The 24,270-nt window shown below is 36.2% G+C and overlaps 1 protein-coding gene across 1 annotated transcript; it reads right to left on the bottom strand.

The window, feature by feature from the left end:
* Nucleotides 1-11,076: 11,076 nt before the first annotated feature.
* LOC131153502 (cysteine-rich receptor-like protein kinase 25) lies at nt 11,077-21,950 on the bottom strand. Its single transcript, XM_058105845.1, has 7 exons — nt 20,974-21,950; nt 13,899-14,036; nt 13,602-13,723; nt 12,898-13,108; nt 12,306-12,543; nt 11,815-11,968; nt 11,077-11,712 (listed from the first exon to the last, which is right to left on the bottom strand). Exons 1-7 carry the CDS (start codon nt 21,881-21,883, stop codon nt 11,377-11,379), a joined length of 2,109 nt encoding a protein of 702 aa, XP_057961828.1. The 5' UTR covers nt 21,884-21,950; the 3' UTR covers nt 11,077-11,376.
* Nucleotides 21,951-24,270: the final 2,320 nt, after the last annotated feature.

The raw sequence follows: 24,270 nt of genomic DNA, 5'->3' as shown, positions 1-24,270 counted from the left end.
TAAGAATTATGTACCAAGCAAAGATGCTTGTGTCCATTTGGAAGTGGATTTAACTCAAACATGCTATAGCCAATATTTTCATAATTTAACCAATCATTATGATGTAAATGCATTAAATTCAAATTGGATATATTGCTAGAAATTTAGTATTGGCTTGCTTCTTTATGGTTCTTAGTATATTAAAAGTGTATAGTGAATGCATATACTCAGTTTTGAAATTTTAGGCACAAGCCACTTCCTAAGCCCTTGGTCATCACTACCCCATCTCTATTCACAACTTTCAAGCTTGCAACCTTGTTCTCCAAAATCCCCTACTCTCCTCTTTTCTTTCTTCCTCATTTCCAATTTTCGACCACCCTGTCGTACCAACGTCATCACCGTCGTCACACCACCTGCATCTCCCTCCTCGATTCTCACCGTCGTCATTTTGCAGAGCTCACCTCGGCTCTTCCATCGGCTCTCAATCCCTGCTCAACATTTCCATCTCCGGCGGCTGTGCACCATCCTCCCAATATCATCCTCCCCTGTTTTTCTTATTTTCTCATCTCAACCAGCGTCCCCTACTGCTGCGTCTCCGTTCACCATCACTAGAAGCATCCTCACCGTCGCAGCATCTCCATTTCCACCACCTCACAACACTCTCTCTCCACACATCCTCACAGATCCACCCCCATCGCCCTCCTTTATCACCACCTCGCAGTCCCCTGCTCTCTCTCGTCCCTCTTGCCAACCTAGCCTCACCACCTATAATAACCCAAAAAATGATTATACAAGATTAGTGGGGTGATTCCAAAAAAAAAAATAATAATTAATTAATTTATTAATTAAATTTAAAATAAAGAAAAAAATAATTAAAATTATTTTATTTTTATTAATAAAATATATTATTATTAATATTAATTAAATATATTATTATTATTATTATTATTATTATTATTATTATTATTATTATTATTATTATTATTATTCCTAAAGCTAGAAGCTCCAAGAATGAAATTTGAGAGAGACCCGCCCCCCCCCCCCCCTCTTCCTTGTCTATCTGCGCAGGAGACTTGCGTTGTCTCTCTCTCTCCTCTCATTCTCTCTCCCTCTCTCCTCAGTTACGTGGCGAATTTTTGTCTGATCGAAAATTGGAAGATACCACTGGACTCCATTCTCCGTTGCCGTCATTTCTACCGGAGCGGATCGGTGGTAGAAGTGGCATAAACGCATCCTCTAGGGTAAGCAAATTTTCCTTTTTTTTCTTTAATTTCTTGCAAATTAAAAGCTTGATTGATGAACAGACACCGCCACGAGAATCTAGGGATGATTCTCTATAAGTCTAGCGGGACGAAATTCTCTTGGGGTCGTCATGGGCAAAACCCCAAATTTGTGATACGAGGGTTATTAAAGGGCTTATTTTTAATTAATTATGATTAATTTAGAAATGCTAAAATGTTAAGCATCTGGAGTTGAAGTAGAATTTTTGGAATTTAGGGTCCGGATGAGCGCCGCGGGTGTAATTTTGGGACCTGCAGGCAAAATTCAGAAAATTAAGTGGGGTGTCAAATATTGATTTAAGTGTTAATTTGGAGCACATGGAGCCTAGGGAAGGCTAGATGGGTAGTATTTTAGGGAAATGAATTATTTAATCTAGGGAAAATGCAAATTACAGGAGTTGAATTTCGGGCGCCAAGGGCGTAGGATTTGGGTTCTAACGAGACTCTCAGTAAATCAAGTAAGTGGAATAAATTATTGCAGTAATTTTAGAATTACCGTTTGAATTAATATATGAAAATGATCATATTGCATTTTGCCTAAAAATTATTATGATATAAATATTAGGTAAATTGTGTAGCATTTGAGTAATATTAATTTGTGATGCTTTGGAGTTTGGAAATTAATATATTATGAATATTAGATGAAAATTGTGTGGCACATGACATGTGTTGAAAAATGTGAAATATAACGGCGGGTATTTTTTGAGAAAATATTGAAATGAGAATGATTGATGTGATTAGTGGAAAATAATGAAATGTGGTATTTATATGTGAGTGGAAATTATTTGCATGAGAAATGAGTTTGTACAATTACTGATATGAGTATTTTGGAAAACTGTGAAAATACGTGAAATATGATATATATTATTACGAGATGATGAAATATGCACAAAAAATGATAAAAATATTTATATTGAACTGAATTGTGATATATTGAAATATAATTGATGAAATGCTAATACCACATAATGATTGCGGGTAGGTGGTAGTGAATCCTAATAGATGGTTATGATATTGAGTATGGTACCATTACTAGTGGTGTAGTGCAACCACACGGACTATTGGAGCGTGTGGCGTAACAGTCGACCGTGCCATTTTGTAGGGTTGTTGGGCCCTCTGAGTCCGAATCAGGACTATAGGCTGACTAGTTGTACTACAGATGCGATATATGATATGATATTTGATCTAACAGGATCGGCCAACCGCAGTTAGATCTAACCTTGGGGCCGCACAACCTTGACCATAGGGGGAATCATGGCGTGGATAGAAAGATCCTTAGGGTGGCCATGAGTTACAGATGGGATGTTGGTGTTTGATACCAAGGATACTCATGAGCCAGAAAGTAAAATGGAAACGGAAAGTGAAAGAATGATAAAATTGGCTAAAATAAGAAATGAAAGAATGGAAATTTAGAAATAAAGAATGTTAAACATGAGAAATGAACCATGTGAGTTAATGACATAAATAATTGAGGCGAAGTGAAACTCTCCGCCTGAGGGCTTACTGAGTAAGTTGAGTGCCCTGATAGGTATCAAATGAGGCCATACCCGGCTGCATAACGTGTTAGGGCAGAGGGAAGCTACCTGTATGGGCGGGTAATCTTCCTTATTATCAAGAACTTCGCAGGTAAAAATGTGTTGGAATGATTGATTTTGAGAAATGATTTTAAAACTTATAAAAGCTTGTGTTGTATATCTATATGACTATGAGAATATATTTGCCAGTGTATTTTCCTCAGATGAAATGTTATTTTGAAAAGTAAAGCATGTTATAACTAAACTTATATGGCCACACACTGTAAATAATTTATTCCTTCTTACTGAAATGTGTCTCACCAAAATTATCTAAATTTTTTAGGGGACAGAGATAGGTCAGGGGATAGAGTTCCGTAACCATAGGGAGCTGGGACTCTGACACGCACGGTAAGTTTTTGGACCAGGGGAGGTGTAATTCCCCTAGAGTTGGATTATTTTTTAGTCTATTATGGTGATGTATATAATCATGTTGATACTCTGGGTATTGTATTATGGTTGTTAAGTATGTATTTTCTTCCACTGTTAGGTTATATAAATAAAATGACTCTTTACCCGGTACCCAATGCGGGTCGGGTCATATGAATAGTAGTAGGATTGTTGACGTGACCGATTTATGGATGTTATTGTTGACAAATGATTATTTATTTATTATTGATTTAAAAAAAATTATATGAAAATCGGGGCATCACACTACCACCATAGCTGCTCCCTCTCCACGACACTCCCTGCTCAGCCTCACCACCGCCGGCATCACTACCTTCTACGAACACCTCTGACCACCCTATATCAGCAAACCGAGCCACCAAAATCCATCTCCCTCATCTCTCCCATCCTCCGGTCGTATCCCCAAATCCCTCCATACCCAAAACCATCACAGCACCTCCACTGCCAGTTGACTCCCCTCCATCTATCTCTCATCTCCTTGACAAACCACTCCTAACCTCATCTTCTCTCCGACCCTTTCTTGCTCTTCCCCTGGTTCTTTCTCATCATCCCCCGTTGTCATTGCTCCCAGGACCTCTGTGAGTGTCCCAGCCTTCTCACCACCCTCTCATACCATAACGGCCCCTCTGCTCCATTGCCACAGCTACCAACTCCGCCTTCTCCTCTCTTGCAACACCAACAACAGCCGAACACCACATCATCACCGCTGAGCACCACCAACACTACTTCACAGCCATCAAAATAAAAAACCAGAGCAAACGACCTCTCTCCCCCTCTCAAGTTTCTCTTGCAGCTATGTTGGCATCTACCGAGATTCCTGAAGTGTGCGACAAGTAGTGTTGGACGACGACGACAATGAGATTCTTCTCAACGTCACCACCTTCGACAGCCAACCCACGACTAGTCTCTCTCGGAGACTAATTAGATCCGGCCACCCCCTTCTCCATGCACAACTCTCGCTCCAAGCTCTTTTCACAAACACATGCAACCAACGAACAGCAAGGCCACCTCACCCGCTTCATCCATGCCAACACACCACCTCTAGCAAACACGCCAGTAGCTCCATCATCTTTTGCCTTGCGCGAGGCAGCGTTCCCTTGTTGATTCCCTCCAGCAGCCATGACCAACCTCCTCACTTCCTGCGTACCTCACGCAAGGCTTCAGAACCACCCACTACGGCTAGCAAACTAAGAGTTAGGTATGCTCTGCATTTTTTGACTCTCTGATTATTGAACTTATCATCACTGTGTTTTGTTGAATTGGTGGGACGATGGGTATTTGTTATGTGCCTAAGTAATGGATGGTATTTGAAAATCTGAGTTCCTTTATACATGTTCTTGGATTTTAAATCTCTACCACCTGCTTGATAAAATGCCCAAACCAAACCTTGTTAGTTATGATTCCATGATTTCCACTATGCTTAGTGTCACGGACCCCCAAAATGGGACTCAAGTAAGGGCCGTGTGGCACTCGTTGAGAGCTCTCCCTCGACAAGTCAGCCAAGTCTCACACGTTCAAGCCTGCAATCACGAGCACCTGGTGAGTCTCAATACTTAAGAAAACCAAGGAACAATAGGATATCGCACGAGCAATATATTCTTATACACCGAATAAGACTATAACCATCAGAGACATCACAATCCAAGGCAACAAAACACCACAATCAAAGGGGCTACTTATATTATTCAACAAAAAGAGAATAATCATACAAACGATCACATAGATAATCATATATTCATTCCAAATCCCTAAAGAATACACTTATAACAGTATCTCACTCCCCCTTTTCCCCATTACATTGTCACACCCTAACACTTAGCATTTTGGGTACTTGCATTTGTTCAGGTTTACTAGAATTGTTGCATCAGATTCTTGGTATGGTGGCCCTAATTGGTTTGGAGATGAGTATTATAGTTTTCAATGCCTTTGTTGATGCTTTCGACAAATGTGTTGATTCATATGCACTAATAACGTGGGAATTTGACCGATGCATGCAAACTATTTAATGAAATGCCAGAGAGAAATGTTGAGTTATGGAGTTTAAGTTTGGCACCACTTACACTCATGCACACCCTAGTATTTACACACACTCATGTACACATTTACACTCACAGCCATACACACCTTCACATACCCACATGCATATATACATACATCCATGCATGCGCACATACATCATCTTCCATGGCATTATTTATTCATGCATGCATGCATATGCATGCCCATTCACATACCCACATGCATATATACATACATCCATGCATGCGTACATATATCATCATCCATGACATTATTCATTCATGCATGCATGCATATACATGCCCATTCACATACCCACATGCATATATACATACATCCATGCATGCGCACATACATCATCATCCATGACATTATTCATTCATGCATGCATGCATATGCATGCCCATTCACATACACACATGCATATATACATACATTCATGCATGTGCACATACATAATCATTCATTTCATTATTCATTCATGCATGCATGCATATGTGTTGACTCTACGAGTCCAATCCTGTTTTGATAATGACAAATCACTTGGTATTTGATATGTGCATTGAGCTTGTGAACATGACCTATATTAAGCATGCACGGAAAGATAACGAGTCATGGAAGCCATAAAGTAAAGCTGATACATTTTGGAAAGTTCCATGGAAATCAAAGAGTACAAGAATCAAGATGCAAGCGGTAAAGTTCAAGAACATCTTGGGAATGAGTATTTAGTGAACTTATGTATTTACATTCTCATATGATTTAATTTAAGGCTCAACATAACTTAGAATGATTTTAGGATTCATACATTTCACGTATATCATTAGGAGACTTTCATGGACTTAGAAATATTCTTAAAACCTTGGAAAGTACCTTTATAAAAGAGTCAAGAAAGAAAGTAAAATAGATTTTTAATTAAAAAACAAAAGAAAGGAAAATTGAAAAAAATGGGACTTCAAGAGCCTGAACTCACCCTCAGTAGCCTGAAGATTAAGTTCGGTAACCTAAAAAGTTAATGGGAAAACACAGCAAGAAGGCTGAGGTACTTCGGTTGCCTATCCCTGGAATTTCAGTCGCCTGAAGTCACTTTAGGAGCCTGAACTTCAACATTAGTAGCCTGAAGTCGCAGGAAAGTTTAAAAATTAGATTTTTATTAAACAAACTCGCGAGCTATTTCTTTGATCCAATGGTTGAGATCAATCCTAAGGGTAAGATGCTATAAATACTAAATATCTAAACCCTACAACCAAGTTAAGACACACAAGAAAGAGAAGAACACATCTTATTGAAAGAATATTGAGAAACTTGCTCTTATTGTTATACGACTGCCTACACTTCAACTTCTACTCATCGAGCTTGGGCAAATCAATTTAGAATCTCAAAGGGATCTCTCTTATACATCTTGATTATCAACTTCGTATTGAGGTTTGATCATTCAAGTTATTATTTTCAAGAACTTCTCATCTCATTACTTGTTATTAAACATCATTAGAAAAGTTTGATCTTGAGTGTGCACATACATATAAAAATTGTTTTTGAAAAGATCATTACTTGAGAAAATTGTTTAGCTTTTGGTTGATTGGTTTTTGATTCTAGAGTATATATACATATATACATATAGTGTGTTCATAGAGCTTATAATTGAAAAATCTATTTTTGATTAAGTATTAAAAAGTTGATCTTGAATGTGCATATACATATACATATTTTGTTTAAACAAGATCATTACTTGATTAAGGTTTTGTTATTGATTGAATGGTTTGAATCAAGTGTGTATTCAGTTAAAGGATTCATATTTTTGATATATTAAAACACTTGAATATATATCCTTGGTATTCATAAATATTTATTTTATTGAGGGATCTTTTGTTTGGAAAACCTTATATTCAGTATTTTGATCTTTGAATTACATATCGTATATATTTACATATTACAAAGATCGGGTTGTGATTAAATATTTGATAAAAAGTTTTTTGATATAGATTGATAAAACATTCAAGATAAAGCTTTTAACAAGTTCACATTAGACATATTTGTGCATCTTTATAAAGTGAACTAGAACCCTAATATACTCCAAAGCATTTCAAATATTTCTTTACTTGGGAGTTTTTGATAAAAAGGGTTTTTTGTGTTGAAGCATATCATACATAAACGATTGTATCGTTTCCATACATTCTGAGCTTCAAGTTACATCATATGTCAATGTAGTAGGATTTTGAATTGTACTCACCAGTTTTTGTTAGAAGCAACATTGAGTGTTTGCAGATTTGAGCCTAAATTGTAAACACGGTTCGGGTTGTGAACCGGGTGTGAGGAAGAAGTTGTACCTCTTGTAAGCAGTGGATTAGGAAGGAGTTGTACCTCTTGTAAGCAGCGGATTGTAAGAGAAGTTTCATCCCAATTTAAGGAACATGGATTATAGTGGAATCCTTGAGTGGGTTGCCAAAGGCGAGGACATAGGCCAGGTAAGCTTAACCTCGTAAAATCGTGGTTGCATTCTCTCTTCCCTTATCCTTTTTATTTTCCGTGTCGTATTTCAATTTCTAACTTGCTTGTGTTTGTTGAATAACTTTACATACACTTAATTGGATAAAAAGGAATTTATTGATTTAGTAATTCAAATTAACATCAAATTCTTGCCATTAATTAGTTAAACATTGAAATAGGGATTGACTGGTAAATAAGTTTTAAAGATTTTTTTTTTAAATACCCAATTCACACCCCCCCCCTAGGGATTACACCTAAATTAACAATATGCATGCCCATTCACGTACCATACATGCATGTTCATTCTTATCCATGCATACATATATTCATGCATTACATCATTATCCATGTCCTTATTCATTCATGCATGCATGCATATGCATGCCCATTCACACTTCATACATGCATGTTCATTCTTATCCATGCATATACATATCCATGCATTCATGCTTATACATGCATCATGCATCATTCACACATCATGCATGCTCACTATCTACTACACACATATGTGCTATGCACACACACACACACACCTAAACACACCCAACCCATGCGGAAGCCAACGCATGTCGACTTGATGGTCTTGTCCAGACCTTAAACAAGTTGACCCTTGCCCTTTGACTGGTTTTCTCCCTGAACCGATTGGGTCCTCTAAACCAGTATTAAACCGATTTAGCCTTTTATTTTATTTTATATTTAAACTTTTGAAACCCACAAAAATTTATAAAATTTCAGAAAAATCACAAAAAATTCAGAAAACTCAAGAGAAAATTTCAAAAATATTTTTGGGACTTGGTTCTCATTATTTTTGCTTAATTGTATTTTTTTATTTTTAAAATTTGGGAAAATGTGAAAAAAAATATAAAGAAAATCACAAAAAAATCCATAAAAATTAGAAAACATGTTTTTGAAGTCTAGAAAATTGTTTTCATCCCGAATAAGTTCAAAAACCTCCCAAAATAGTATTTTCCTACTTTGAAAAACTTTACAAAATTTCAAAATCTCAAGAGTGTATTTCATACCATATTTTCTCGATTTTCTGTTCTCGATGATTGCCATGGGAGGCATTGAGTTATTCAGAGTATGGTATGCATTGGTTCTGAAGGAATATCTATATAGTATTTTATTTTGTATATTTTCTTCACACTTTTTAAGGAGTAAAAATAAGAAGGCTTATTAGAATTATTTTGGGATAATTTTCGATTAATTAGGTACCATTCGTAAGAATGGGCGCGTAAGGGGTGCTAATACCTTCCTCTCGCGTAACTGTACTCCCGATCCCAACTTTGGTAGCACAGACCGATTCTACCCTTAACTGAGTAGTAATCAAGTGTTTTAATCACACTTCAAAAGGTTAGTGGCGACTACATTACACACTATTTTCCACGAAAATCACATTTTCAAAATTCACATACTTTATTTCATTTCATCATCATTTTTTAGTCGTCCCAAGTTCACATATGGGCGTGACATGGATTTACAAAATACAAAAATAAATGACTCAACTAAGTACAGATATATTTCTTATTCTAAGGAACACGCTGTTTCTCAAGATGCATTTACTTTATTTATAAGCTAGTAATATTAAAATATTATAATATACTAATACCATGATTTCACCCAAAAAAAAAAAAGAAAAAAAAAAAGAAAGGAAGAGGAATCTAAACTCTTTTTTTTTTTTTTTAATTTTTTGAGCTCACCCACTAATTAGTTTATGTTAGTTGTATTGAATACTCTGGTAGCATACTTACCAGTGATTGCCTTCTCCCACCTTACCTTATATTTCTCTCGCTGATCTTTCCTATACTTAACAAATTAAAACAACTAAGAAATAGACACAAGTATGACTTCTGCCTAAACTTAATGATTTGGAATTTAGATATAACATTCACATTTTCTTTTCTGCTATACTTTGATCCTATCAAGGCGCCTCCTAGCTCATAACTTTAGTTTTCATCATTTTACTAGCATAAACCTGCTTTAAAGATACTCTTGTTCACATTATAGTGGAGGCGTAAATCGCTCTGTCATTTGAGAGCATTAACCCGAGTGACTTGATAACTGCCCCATCAATGGACGTCTTGTACTTCTCGCATATTTTTGGGAATCGTTATAATGAGTGAGTCAACTTGGGGTCTCCCTATTAATGAGGATATTTTTCTAGGGTAAATTAATGACAAAAGACACTAACTCTCTTGAGGTTTTAAAAATTTCAAGAATCTCCCCTGAGATTTTAAGAATTACAGGAACCTATCCTGAGGTTTGCCAAAAAGAGAGAAACGCACCCTTGTATTTTACAAAAAGATAAGTCTTTTGAGAAGAGGTTTGTATCTTTTTAACAAATCCCATAAGAGATCTATTGCATTTTTGAAAACTTGGGAGAGGTTAATAAGATTTTTGAAATCTAAAGAGAGGTTTTTATGTTTTTATCAAATCTCAAACGAGGTCGCTATCTTTCGCATTTTTTTTTTTTATTCAAATGAGCATGCCTTTGTTCTAGAGCATTGTTCTAGTGTTGAGAATAATAAGGTTGTCCGTGGTCTCATAAAAGTAGCAATCTGCTTTATATCATGAGTCAACGTCATTGGTTTTAGGAGGTGAGTGAGGGCCATTTTAGAGGATTTGTAAATTTTATCATCCATTGGGGTTACCTATTAAGGGTACTATATTAAGCATTTCTTGCACTTCTTTTAGAAATCTTTTAGTTTGGGAGTTGCAGGTTGGTTAAATGTTTTAGAAATCTTTGCAAAAATTCAAAATAAGGTTGCATACTATACATCTATTGCGGTCCGCTTCTTCTTTAGACCTCACATACGTAGGAATTTTGTGCAACAGGACTACCCTTCTAATAGGTGGTGAGGATGAATTGTATGGCCTTGCGTCGCCTTTACTAAAAAAAAAAGCTTTCTTAAATTGTCAAATTATCTAGACTCAAGATAATACAATGAGAGTAATATGAAGAGAATTGTGTATAGTGATTATATAGAGTCAATGCAATTGGAATCTATATACGAGCACATTAAACCTTTCATCATTCATGCACTTAATAAATAAGATATATCTAAAATATATAGATAAATGCTTAAAATCAAGGTATACTACTCATATAAATTATTTATGCATTTACAAAATAAATAAATAAATGGCTCAATTAAGTGCAGATATATTTCTTATTCTAAGCTACATGCTCTTTCTTAAGATACATTTACTTTATTTATAAATTAGTAATATTAAAATATACCATGATTTCACCCAAAAAAAAGGGGGGGGGGGGGGGAAGAAGAATCAAAACTCTGTTTTTATTTTTTCGATTTTTAGAGCTCACCTACTAATTAGTTCATGTTAATTGTATTAAATACTCTGGTAGCATACTTACTAGTGATTGCCTTCTCCCACCTTACTTCAAATTTCTCTCGCTGATCTATCCCACACTAAACAAATTAAAACAATTAAGAAATATACACGAGCAGGGCTTCTGCCTAAACTTAACGATTTGGAATTCAGATATAACATTCATGTTTTCCTTTCAGCTATACTTCGATCCCGTCAAGACGCCTCCTTGCTCATAACTTCAGTGTTCGTCATTTTACTAGCATACACCAGCTTTCAAGATACTCTTGTTCTCGTATTAATTAACGAGGAGAGAGATCTGTAATCGAAGCATTGTTTGCAGACCATGACATAGACTTGCTCGTAGATTGATCTGATTCTCTCTCCTTTGTAACGGAAAACTCCATTTCTGATCTACTAAGAACAATGGAAGCAGGCTGCTGGGGCAATGGCAGAGTAACAGATAAGCTATTAAGCATAAGGACCACTGATGCCATGGTGGGTCTAGCAGTCATATCGTCCTGAACGCATAGCAAACCAATCTGAATGCATCTAAGGACTTCATTTCTCGAATAAGAATCACTCAGACTGGGATCCATCAACTCCAAGGGTGCCCCATCCTTCCACAATTTCCATGTCTGCAATAATAATTCATCAACAAATAGTAAATGGTTAAAGAACAGTACCATTGCATTAAAACAAATTTAGAAATTTAGAATAAAGGAGGAAAGAATTCTCACAGTGCTTAAAAGGTTGTCGGCACTGTCTGATGACTGATGGAAAGAGCTGCACCGTTTGCCGCTCACAGTCTCTAAAATCAAGACACCAAAACTATATACATCGTACTTCACAGAGAAATGCCCATACATTGCATACTCCGGAGGCATGTAACCACTGTAAATTAGAGCAATTTAAGTAAAATTACACAGATGTGTTTGAAACATGGTTTATTTAGTTAGATTATGCATTATCAATTATTTAATGCAAAAGGTTTCTAAGACAGTCAGTGAACCACAAGTTGTTAGCATAAGAATTGATAAACTATATATGCAACTTGATTATGTACCTGCAAATTAAAAGTTCGACTTTATTTTGGTCGTTGATCAAAGGCATTATATTTTTCTATGTAAATTTATTTCAGCAGGGATTTTATGTGTTATCGGGGGATGAAACAACTAGCAAACTATTGATCTAGATTGAAGAAAAGTAGAGGTGCCAATCCAAGACTTACTATGTTCCAACTATTCTATTTGTACTTCCATGAGTTTGGTCCATACCGAAAATCTTTGCCATACCAAAATCTGAAATCTTTGGGTTCATATCTCCATCTAACAATACATTGCTAGCTTTGAGATCTCGGTGTATAATTATAAGCCGAGAATCTTCATGAAGATAAAGAATTCCTCGAGCAATTCCTCGGATAATCTTGTAACGCGTTGGCCAATCAAACTGTCTTTGCTTTTCAACATCTATATATTCATCAGTCAGAAAATCAACAATGATATTTAGATAGAAAACACAATATCTAGATTTGATTGAAGAGAAAATGAAATCTAAAAGCAATTTTTCCATGATATTTGGATTCAATTAATTAATTTTTTTTTGGTAATTACAAGCCACCATGCATGAAACCCTGATTTGGGAGTATGGAATACAAATCTTGAATTTGAATTTGTGTTTATTTGAATAAAATTAGATACAAAAGCATATTAAATTTCATCCAAATCAACACAATTCAAATTCAAGGCACGAAATCCATACTCAAAAATACAATTTAAATAAATTGCAGCATAAAAAAATATTTAAGTTCAAATGGACCAAACCAAATAGAAAGTAGTCGAGGCTTTTGTTCGGCAAATATTCATAGACGAGCATCTTTTCTTCCTTTTCCAAGCAAAACCCGAGAAGCCTTACTAGATTTCTATGTTGTAGCTTGGCGACCACTACAACCTCATTCTTGAACTCTTCTACACCTTGCCTAGAACCTCTTGATAATCTCTTCACAGCAATATCTTGCCCATTATAAAACCTACCCTGAAAATTTTAAGCTAAACTATTTTCATGAGTTTTTAATTACAATACAATGACAAGTGTCCCTTCATCCTATTCATCTCATATGAAATTCACAAAATATTTAACTAAGAGGTTATCAATTACATGCTTCTATGGATTGCTCCATTGACAAACTCAAAACTTTATCAATTAGCTAGAGGTTATATATAGTTCGAGTATGGAGGATTACGACGTCTTAATTGACATAAAAAGCTTGGCATTGACATGAAGAAGGATAAGGGGATAAATTCATTATTTTAGTAAATTATATCCAATAGCCTTGAAGATGCAGTGGCGAAGTGGGCTCGTTATCTTAGTGGACACTATTTGAGTGACCAAAAGGCATCAGTGGTAGAGGGTTAGGCTCGATAATCCATTGGATCAATTAGTATAGCACCCAAAGTACCTTAAACACTATTGTATCAAAATAATAATAATAATAATAATCCTAAGTAAATAAAAACTTATTACATACCTTGTAGACCACACCAAATCCACCTTCACCAATCTTATTATCATTAGAGAAGTTGTTTGTAGCGACCTTAATTGTATCCAAATCGAACTGTAGAGACTCCACAACAGGAAATTCGATTTGAACTGGACAATTTGAAATTAAATGTGTTACAATTTATAAATGCATAACATCACTACAAGAGCAGTTTTTCAATGTCAAAGCTAACAAATTAAATGTGCATAGGATTTAATGATTAAAATTATTTTGAAAAATAGACATAAGAATGCCAAAAAAGAAAGAAGAAGACATTTTACATACCATGTTCTTCCCTTACAAGATTGCCTTTCTTTTTTGCTTTCCTCATCCAAATCCAATAGCACAAAGAGAAGAGCACCACGCAAACACCAATTGGAGTAGCAATGGCTATAACCGTTCTAGTTGAAGAGTTATTTTTTTCTGCATTAACAGGTTATTAATGATGAGAATTGGCTTTTGTTTGCAACAAACGCTCATTATATATATTATCTCCAATAAGAGAAATATTTAGGCCGCTTTCAATCATTTTTTTATTCAATCATTTTCTCAAATACACAATTTTTTTTTTGAGTTATAATATTTACGTTGGTGAGTTACAGGCTTATATGGTAAAAGCGAACTTGTTACTTTGGAGACCCTAAGGTCACAGATTCGTTTCCCCTTTGAGACATTACGTTGGTGAATTACCAGGGGCGTCTGTTGTGTTGGACACCCCAACTGTGCCAAACACCAATATTACAACTAATGCTATTGAATATATAAAAAAAAAATTAAAGTAATACAGAAACTAATAATAAAAGACATTAATAAAGTACAAGAAAGAATTTACGAGGTTAATTCCGTACAAACAAAAACCAAGAGCGTCAATGGGGGGCGGCAAAAGCAATTTGAAAATCCAAGGATTTGTAGATGCTGATTTTGCACATGAATATGATCATTGCAAAAGTACCACCGGGTATATATTCATTGTTAGCACAACAACTGTCAGTTGGATGTCACAAATATAGAAGATTGTTGTTTTATCTACTACATAAGCTGAGTATATAGTAGTGACAAAAGTCAGTAAAGAGATGATTTGGCTTCAGGGTTTGTTAACGAAACTTGGATTAAAGCATGAAAGGAATGTTTTGTATAGTGACAGTCAGAGTGTGATACATCTGGTAAAGAACTCCGCATTTCAATCCAGAACTAAGCATATTGGATTGCATTAGCACTTCTTCAGATCTCTGATAGAGGACGGCGTGTTGACACTTGAAAAAATCCAAGGTAGCAAAAATCCAGCAGATATGTTAACTAAGGTGGTGACTACGGAGAAGTTGAAGTTGTGTTCAATTTCAGTTGGTCTTCATGCCTGAAGACATATTTTGAGTACATCATTTATTTATGATACTGGTTAAGGAGGCGTCTCCGTCTGCAAGTGGGAGATTGTTGTGCTGGAGTCGGGAGACGCTGAGCTGGAGACGCGTGAGGAGCTGGAGACGCGTTGCAAGCTAGAGTTGTTATCCATCATTTAATTTAAATGGATGAAACTTCTATTTTTAGATCTATTGTTGTTAAGATTAAAATGTTTTTGTACAAATACAACTATACACGGGCATCCCGTTTATAGGGTACGAGGAGGCAAACAAGGGTACATGAGTACAAGGGTATTTTAGGGGTATATACTAACATCCCAGTCAAACTCAAGGTGGTATCGAAGATGACATCTGGAGTTTGCAGACAAAAGCACGATGACGACCAGATGGATGAGCTTTCGTGAAGATATCAGCCGAAGAAACTGACAAGAGGCGAAGTGTCCCATCCTAAAGATGATGACGCACAAAATGACAGTCGATCTCGATATGTTTGGTGCGGTCATGAAAGACATTGTTGTGAGCAATTTGGAAGCACTATGATTGTCACAATAAAGCAGAGTGCTTAAGGGCTGAGGAACTCCAATATCGTGGAGAAGCCAACGAAGCCAAAGAAGCTCAGAAGTAGTATCAGGGAGAGTCCGATACTTAGCCTCAGTGTTAAAGCGAGCAACAACAGTTTGCTTTTTGCTCCGCCAAGAGATAAGAGAGTCACCAAGTAAAAAAAAAAGAAAACAAATGGTAGACTAACGATTAGTAGGGTCTCCTGCCGAGTCAGCATCTGAATAAACTTGTAACATCAAGGATGAGAGAGAGGAAAAGAAAAGGCCGTGAAATAAGGTGCCCTTCACATATCACAAGATGCGAAGAACAACTGCATAGTGAACGGAACAAGGAGCCGACATAAACTGGCTAACAAGGTACACCGCATAGGCAATGTCTGGTCTAGTGATAGTGGGATAAATCAAACTCCCAACAAGCTGTCAGTAACGAGTGGCATCAGGAAGAAGCTCCCCATAAGTAGAACGGAGTTTGATGCTGGGTTCCAGTGGCCTATCAGTTATCTTACAATCAGTGAGGCCAGCACGTGTGAGAAGATCAGAGGCATATTTAGCTTGGGTCAAGGAGTAGCCATCAAAGGTTGGAGACACTTCTAAGCCAAGGAAGTAGCGAAGAGAACCGAGGTCTTTCATCTCAAACTACTGACACAAAAATTTCTTGAGCTCATGAATACCAGAAGTATCAGCACCAGTAATGATCATATCGTCAACATAAAGTAGGAGAATAGTGATTGTCAGTAGGATCACCAGGGGACCCTACTGATCGTCAGTCTACCACTAGTTTTCTCTTTTTTTTATTTGGTGACTCTCTTATCTCTTGGCGGAGCAAAAAGCAAACTGTTGTTGGTCGCTTTAACACTGAGGCTAAGTATCGGGCTCTCGCTGATACTACTTCTGAGCTTCTTTGGCTTCGTTGGCTTCTCCACGATATTGGAGTTCCTCAGCCCTCAAGCACTCTGCTTTATTGTGACAATCATAGTGCTTCCAAATTGCTCACAACAATGTCTTTCATGAACGCACCAAACATATCGAGATCGACTGTCATTTTGTGCGTCATCATCTTTAGGATGGGACACTTCGCCTCTTGTCAGTTTCTTCGGTTGATATCTTCACGAAAGCTCATCCATCTGGTCGTCATCGTGCTTTAGTCTGCAAACTCCGGATGTCATCTTCGATACCACCTTTGAGTTTGAGGGGGGATGTTAGTATAACGCCCTGGTCGACCAAGTTCCCATGTGTGAAAATCCAACAACCTAATCGACCGAACTTCATAGTTCAAAATGTCTCGGTCAACCGAACCGCACTAAAATGAAAAATTTGCCTTTGGGAACCCTAGTCCGGTCGACCGAACTCAGTCACTCGGTCAACCGAACCTCACCTTTGGTCAACCGGTGCTCTTGGGTTGGACATTATTTTTTATCGCAATTAAATTTTTAAACATGGTTAATTATGGTAAAATGTTTTTAAACAATCTTAATAATACCCTACAAGTCCTGAACGGTTATATTTTTGGGGAACTCTATATATACCCTTTCATTTGCAAAAATTAGCATGAGATTAGTAAAACAATTAGCAAATATCTTCACAATCTCAAAAAGCCTATTTTTCATATTCAAGTCATATACTACTCCTCTTACTCTTTCATATTGCAAATACTTTTTTGTAAGAGTATTTTTGTGTTTTATCTCACAAGTTTAAACTTTCTCTTACTTGTTCTGATTGAAATTTATTTTTCATAGAGAGTAAACTTCTAGTTTTTCTATGAGGCTTTCGTAAATAAGTCTTCCATAGAAAAACTTCTTAGGACTTTAGAATTTTACATTTTCATTGCAATACTTAGAGTTCATATTGTATTTTGGTTGTGAAATAATATTTTACAAATCGATTTCAAATATCCTTTGTGGTTTATTTTGAGAAAAATATTTGTTGAAAGTATTTGAAGTGTGCTTGAAGATAAATACTATTTTACAAATCGATTTCAAATATCTCTTGTAATTTATCTTGAGAAAAATATTTTGAAATATTTGTTAGCGTGCTGAAGATCTTTGCTGCTATATCTTTTGATTGATATTATCATCTTGATACAAATATCAAATAATTTTGCAAATCATTTTTGAATATTTCTTGTGGTTTATATTGAAAAAATTTATTTGTTGAGATATTTGAAGTGTGTTTGTAATCTTTGTTTGTGCATTGTGACTGAAATCATTATTTGACACAAAGATCATATCATTTACACTCTCACGCACTGATTGCAATATTTACATAAATATTTGAGAATAGACACTTAAACTATACTTAACTTATCAAATCCTATCTTTTGGTAGTGTATTGGTTATACTGTGCGTATTGTAGTATATATCTGCTCAGTTGAGAAGCACATTTGTTGTACGCAAATTTTATTGAGAACTTTGTTGTATTCTAGGTGTGGCTTGAGGGGGCGGTAATCGAGTCCGGAAGGATTGTGTAGGTTGAGGTCAGTCATGTGTTAATTGACCTGATTGTAAAGGTTGAGGTCAACCCTGTGCTAATTGACCTAGTTTTTTAGGTGCCACTCCACCCGTTAAGTGAGCCTATAGTTGTAATTCTTGTACTTGTTAGCCAAGGCGACGACGGCGACACTTTGGCCGAACCTCGATAACATATCGCGTGTATCGTTTACTTTTTCCACATTTTACTTTACTGCACGTGTATGTTTATTTATTTATTGCATAGATTGACCCTAACTTGTGTAATACTATTGTTAAACCAATTGACCTAAACGATAATTTTTAAATATCCAATTCACCCCTCCCCCCTCTTGGGATTGCACGAAAGCTAACAATATTCTATCCTTATGTTTGGAGAGGGTTCATATTTGAATTTGTATTAAATTTTTATAAGATGTAATATAAAATTATACTAAAATTTGTCCAAATTGACCTAAATCTAGGGGTGAGCATAATTCGGGGAAAACCAAATTAACCGACCGAAATTGGTCGGTTCGGTTGGGTTAAAAAAACCAGTTCGGTCGGTTCGGTTATACATTCCAATATTTCGGGGAATCGGGTTTCGATTCGGTGAATAGAAAACATTAATTCGGTTAACCGATTAACCGAATTAATAATTAATTAAATTAGAAAAATTCCTATTATCTTCTATATTACCATTCCCTCTCCGCCTCTCGGCTCTCACTCTCCGTCTCACTCTAAGTGCTCTCAGAAACTCAGAAGTCAGAAGGCCGCCTTTCTCTCGCTCACCCGAGCTCAATCCATCGCAGTTCGTAGTTCGCACCACCATCTTCACGCGAGGCTATCGCCGGCGACCATCGCCATCGTCGTTGCTGGTCATCGTCACCGGCACACAAGCTCCCTCTCATTCTCATTTTTATTCTCTCACAGTCTCGCGCACAGAGTAGTTCACTGAGAACCACCCCGGCTCGGCGGCTCCTCCTCACTAGCATCAAGCTCGCCCGAGCCCAATCGTCTCCCTAACCAACCACCTTTCCTCCACATCAATCTCCACTTCTAAGTTCTCCGGTTCTCCCTCTTCGCGAATCGCCTCTTCCTGGCTTCGCGGCTTCACCTGAGCCCCTCTTCCAGTCTTCCCAGTTCGTGACCCGTCCCGATCCCGAATCCCTCTTCGATCGGCTCTTCCCTCGCGTGGGCATGGCGATGGATCAACACTCAGTGACTCAGGACTTCAAGGTTTCAACCTTCCCCCACCTTTCCTTGTTTAAGACAGATACACAGTCCAGTACACCTTTCCCCCTTCCGTTCCTCGTTTCACGGTTAAAATCATTTAACCGAATTACCCGAAAATAAATTCAATCGAGTTCGGTTCGGTGAGACCAAACGGTTCGGTCGGTTCGGTTAACAGGATTCTTTAATCGAAATTTTTGGTTAATTCGGTTAATTAACCGAATTTAGCCGAACCGACCGTTTGCTCACCCCTACCTAAATCTAAATGTAACATTAGAATGACATTCTCTCAATCAGTATTTCTCAAGTTAGTATTCCCCCAAGCAAAAACTAAATATGATTCATATAACTTTCTTATGTTTCCTCCACATCAATTTCATTATAAATAACATTGTACACTTGTTTAAATGGCTATACCTAAGAATTTGTCATGACAAGACAATGAATGCCCCAATACACAGGAATAGTTTTAAGGAGAAAAACCCATGATTTGCACATATCTGACTCCATGATATCAACAAAAGAAGTTTGATGTGGAAATTTGGAAAATTAGGAGAACGTATTAATGAGGTGTACATATGTGACGTTAATTTATGTCATATGATTTACGGACCGTCATGATAGCTAAAAGAAAACTTATTAAATTAATTACACAATAAGAAACATCATATTTTTAATTAATTATATACTAAATTCAAATTCTACAAGAGCTTTAACTTTATAATTTCACCTCAAATATATAATTACCAATTGGAAATCGACTAAAATTAAAATAATTTGATTTATAGTTGTATAACATATGACATAATTAGTTAACAAAGTTTTAACAATTTTTTAACTTTAAATTAGAAATACATGAGAGATTGGTAAAAACAACTGCAATCAATTTCTGTCTCATTGCATCTCTTTTTACATCCTCATAGGGTTTCATTCACATGTGGTTATTTAGGGTTCATTAAGTTATGAAAATTAATTTTATTTTTATCTTTATTTTATATTTATAGTCTTATAAAAAATTATAAATATTTCATTTTATTTTTAATTTTTCAAAATTTGTGTTAAAAATGAAAAAAAAAATAAAGAATTAATTTAATTTTGTATTTTTTTAATTTTTATCCTTAAATTTCAAAATAATTACAAAAAAGATAATTTATTTTCTAATTTTTTGAAAATTATATAATGTGATATTTGGGATCATAGATTTATGGGGCATGGATTTGAAGTTGTGCGGACTGAAAAACGTTAAATATAATTTTGTATTAATATTGTATTATGATCTATACAAATTAAAATATGAGATTCAAATTCCATGGTAGACTAAGAAATAAAAAAAATTTAAAATAATAAAAAGATATTCTTCAAATTTTTAAATACAAATATAGAAAATTAAATTATAAGGTGAACTGTTCCTTAAATTTTATTATTATTGCTGACAGTTTTTTGGCTTCCATATACCAAAATCATATGTACTTGAGAAAAGACTACATATGTCTGAAAAAAATGATTTTTTTTAATAAGAACCTAAAATTGAACAAATATTCAAATCCTAGGATGCCTTAAATTTTATGAATTTCATAAAAACTGAAATCTAAATCTTAAAATTCATCTTCTCAGATGCAATTTTTAAAAATCTTTTACCTCTTTTCCAGGAAGAAACAAATTAGAAATTTTAGTACCAGTTTCTCCCATGGATATTTAACATAAGAAATCCAACTAAACTGAAGAAAAAACCTCATTTCTGTGCATTAAATTAATTGAATTTTACCTGTAGGGCTTGGAACCACAGCCTGGGGAGGAAGACGAGGGAATATTGGTGCAGGAAGAGCAGAGCCCTTCCCATTCCCATTCCCACTCGATGCATCCACGCTCCGGTTATAAAACAGGTAAACCTGGTACCTCACATTACAACAGGGCATCAGAACCCTTGCCCCTACCTTACCGGTGCAGCAAGCGGGGAGCAACGCGACGGCCGTTCGCAAACATTTATTGCAGTCGGTCCACGGCAGGTTCGGCGTACACTGCGCCAGCGCGTACACCGTCTGATTCCTCGAGAAGGCCGCCTCTTTCGTTGCAAACTTCTCCAGAGGAGATACGTCCTTCGCCGCACGCGTCGCTACATCGTCCATGGCGTCTGCCAGTACCCGAGAAAACGGATCCGGGTCCGATACGCTCTCTCCGTCGGGTAAAGAGATTCTAGGCCCTTCGTCCATGACGGAGAAGAACGATTCGTTGGAGTAACGCAACATGCACTCGTCGTACCAGATTATGGCGCTTCTTACCCTTTTGCAGCGCCGGACGATCTCTGTGCGCGCAGCGGCCACGCACTCTTGGCAGACGTCTGCGGTGACGTCGCCGCGGCAGAGGTAGATGCCGTAGACAGCGGCGGAAGCGGAAGCGGAAGCGGAAGCTGAAGCGGAGCTGTTGAGGCTGCCGCCGGCGGTGAGGTTTCGGAAAGACGTGTTGCGGGTGGAGTTGGGGGAAGAAAGCAAAGAAAGGAGGAGATTGAGATCGGATTGGAAGGTGCTGTTTGGGGAGAACTCGTTTGTGGTGTTGTCGGCGTCGCCACCGCAGAATTGGTAGCGGTAGGTGAGGCTGGGTTCGGCACAGCGGAGAAGCAGCAGAAATGAGAGAAAAAGAACGGTGGAAGCGACGGTTGTACGAGTGGACGGCGACATTGTGCTTGTTGGGTTAAACGGGAAGTGAACTTGAGCCTGGGCTTGGTTTATTAACCCAGGCTCGCTAATCTTTTTCACACGTAGATTTCTCGTGTGGTCCTGGTCTGGACAGGGAGGGACAATTTTGGAAACTTGGGTTGCAAGGGACTGTAGTCTAGCAAGCTAGCTAGGATTTGAGCTCATCAATAAATAATAGTGTGACGCAATCATCCCCAATGTCGCGACTTGAATTTTTACTCTCTCTACTGACTTGGTTCATAATGGATTTGTATATTTCTCTAGCTCTCCGCTTAGATGTCATATAGGTTGGCTAAATGAGTCGAATTCATATTGATCTATTTATAAATAGATTATATTCTCCTAAATTCAAATTTGATTTAAGTGAACGAGTAATTGATCATTCAACGTGTTTTGAATTTTCCATCCTAATCTTATCGAATAAAATTCTTACCTTCTTTTAAGAAAATGGCCTTAAAATCTTAATTTTGTGCTAAAAAAACAAATGGTTCGATGCATTTAATAAAATTGTATCATTTAAGATCGTGTTTGATTTGCGAAATATCTATTTTCAAGACTAGATTTGTTTTAGTAACCTAATTACAATTAGTTATTTAAAAAACTATATTGTTTTTATAAAGTAAATAAGAATGTAAAATATTTTATGATTCCATAATAAGGAATAAATTAAAAATACCTCTCCTCCAAATTTCATTATGAGAATGTTTATTTTTTTCTTATTATATGTTGAATGAAAATAATTAGAAATATATAAAAAATAACTATTGCTGTGATTCTCAAAATTCAAATTGTTGCCTCTTGGAGAAAGGTCCGAAATGGCGAGGAGTGATAATAATATTGATAGTTTAATGGAGTCACCACTAACCTATATTTTTTTTAAGTTTGATTAGTTCACGTAATTAGTATTCGTTGATCGGTTTCTAAATTAATCCTAAGACCAATAAACCAATAGTTTCTATCCACTTTACCAATGTTGAGATCAGGAGTACAATTATGTAAGGATAAGACATTAGCACCCCCATACACACATGTTCTATGAACGGTACATAATTAATTATAAATTTTCCTAATTTGAATCATGTGGTCCTCAATTAATTCCTAAGCTAGTCAAATAAATATTGAAATTTCAAAAGAAAATGTAAAATTAAGTATGATTTAGAAATGTCTAATAAAACTTCCAAATGAGATGATCTAATTAGATAAACCTCCCTAATAACTAAAATAGGTGAGGTCTTGAGCACCATTTTTACCCCTTGTTTTATCATTAGTGTGCACACACATGAAAAATAAAATATATACAGATAAAGTGATAATATAAATTCACCAAATTAAAGCAAAAAAGATCTTTAAAACATTCTCATATTTCATTTTTTTTCGAAAAAATTTTCTAGAAATTTTTAACATTTTCTTTTTTTGCAATTTTTTGGGATTTTTATGAGAATTTGATTTGATTTATTTATTTTAGTATTTTTATTTTTTCCATTTTTTGGTTTCCTAAATTTTTACTTTTTTTTTTTTCATTTTTTCTAGTTAAAATGAATTAAAATTTAATTAATTAAAAAAAAATTGGGACAAGAAAAGTCAAACCGATTCAATGATTTGAAGAGAGTGAACGGGTCAAAAAGAGTTGACGGAGTTGAACCAGGTTAAGGGAAGAGGATATGATAGAGGATGGTGTGTAACCACATCCGTGGTGACACATGGCAGCAGGTAATATTTAATATTTATTTTATATCCTAGTCTTTTTGAATGAGTGGTCCAGACAGGGGCACACACCAAAACCAGCACTTCCCTATAAGAATGGATAGAATCACTATGCTATGCATGGCATCGCCTTAGTCGGACCATTCTTGAATTGAAGAAGTTTCGCAAAGAACAATAAACAAAAATTCCCTTAAAAAGTTTAATTATCTCATTGCCTAATTCAAATGCAGTGTGAACCAAATAATAATAATGATAAATTAAACTGAAAACACAGCATCCAACTCTTAAGGCTTGCATTGATAGCATGATATGATTGAAGAAAATATGAGAAGGGGGAAAATGTGAGTAAATTCCTTTTCTGAAATCTATATTCTTTCTTTTCCTAGTGCCAAACGCAGCATTGATTATTAATTATGAAGGCTGGATATGAAAATATAAATAAACACACAATATGTTATCGAAGTTCGACTAACTGTGCTTACGTCATCGCCTCTAACTCGCAAGCCCGATGATTCCACTAAAAGCTCACTTAAGAGTGAAGCGGCACCGATTACAACCAGATCAATTGTCACAGGGCTGACCTCAACCTTAACCAGGTCAATTAGTGGATCTGACCTCAACCTACACACCTTAACAAGATGACACACCTACCTTTCCTAACCTGG

This window comes from Malania oleifera, chromosome 4 (assembly GCF_029873635.1).
Source record: "Malania oleifera isolate guangnan ecotype guangnan chromosome 4, ASM2987363v1, whole genome shotgun sequence".
NCBI classification, from domain to species: Eukaryota; Viridiplantae; Streptophyta; class Magnoliopsida; order Santalales; family Ximeniaceae; genus Malania; species Malania oleifera.
The sequence above is the reverse complement of the archived record's forward strand: the minus strand, read 5'-3'. Positions and strand labels throughout refer to the sequence as shown.

What these genes read in the sequence shown, in the direction of transcription:
- LOC131153502 (XM_058105845.1), bottom strand. Translation starts at nt 21,883, where the DNA reads ATGTCGCCGTCCACTCGTACAACCGTCGCTTCCACCGTTCTTTTTCTC. An exon ending in GATTTGGTGTGGTCTACAAG is followed by an intron (nt 13,109 to 13,601) that starts GTATGTAATAAG and finishes TAAAATTTTCAG; the next exon opens with GGTAGGTTTTATAATGGGCA. An exon ending in AATAGAATAGTTGGAACATA is followed by an intron (nt 11,969 to 12,305) that starts GTAAGTCTTGGA and finishes TCTAATTTACAG; the next exon opens with TGGTTACATGCCTCCGGAGT.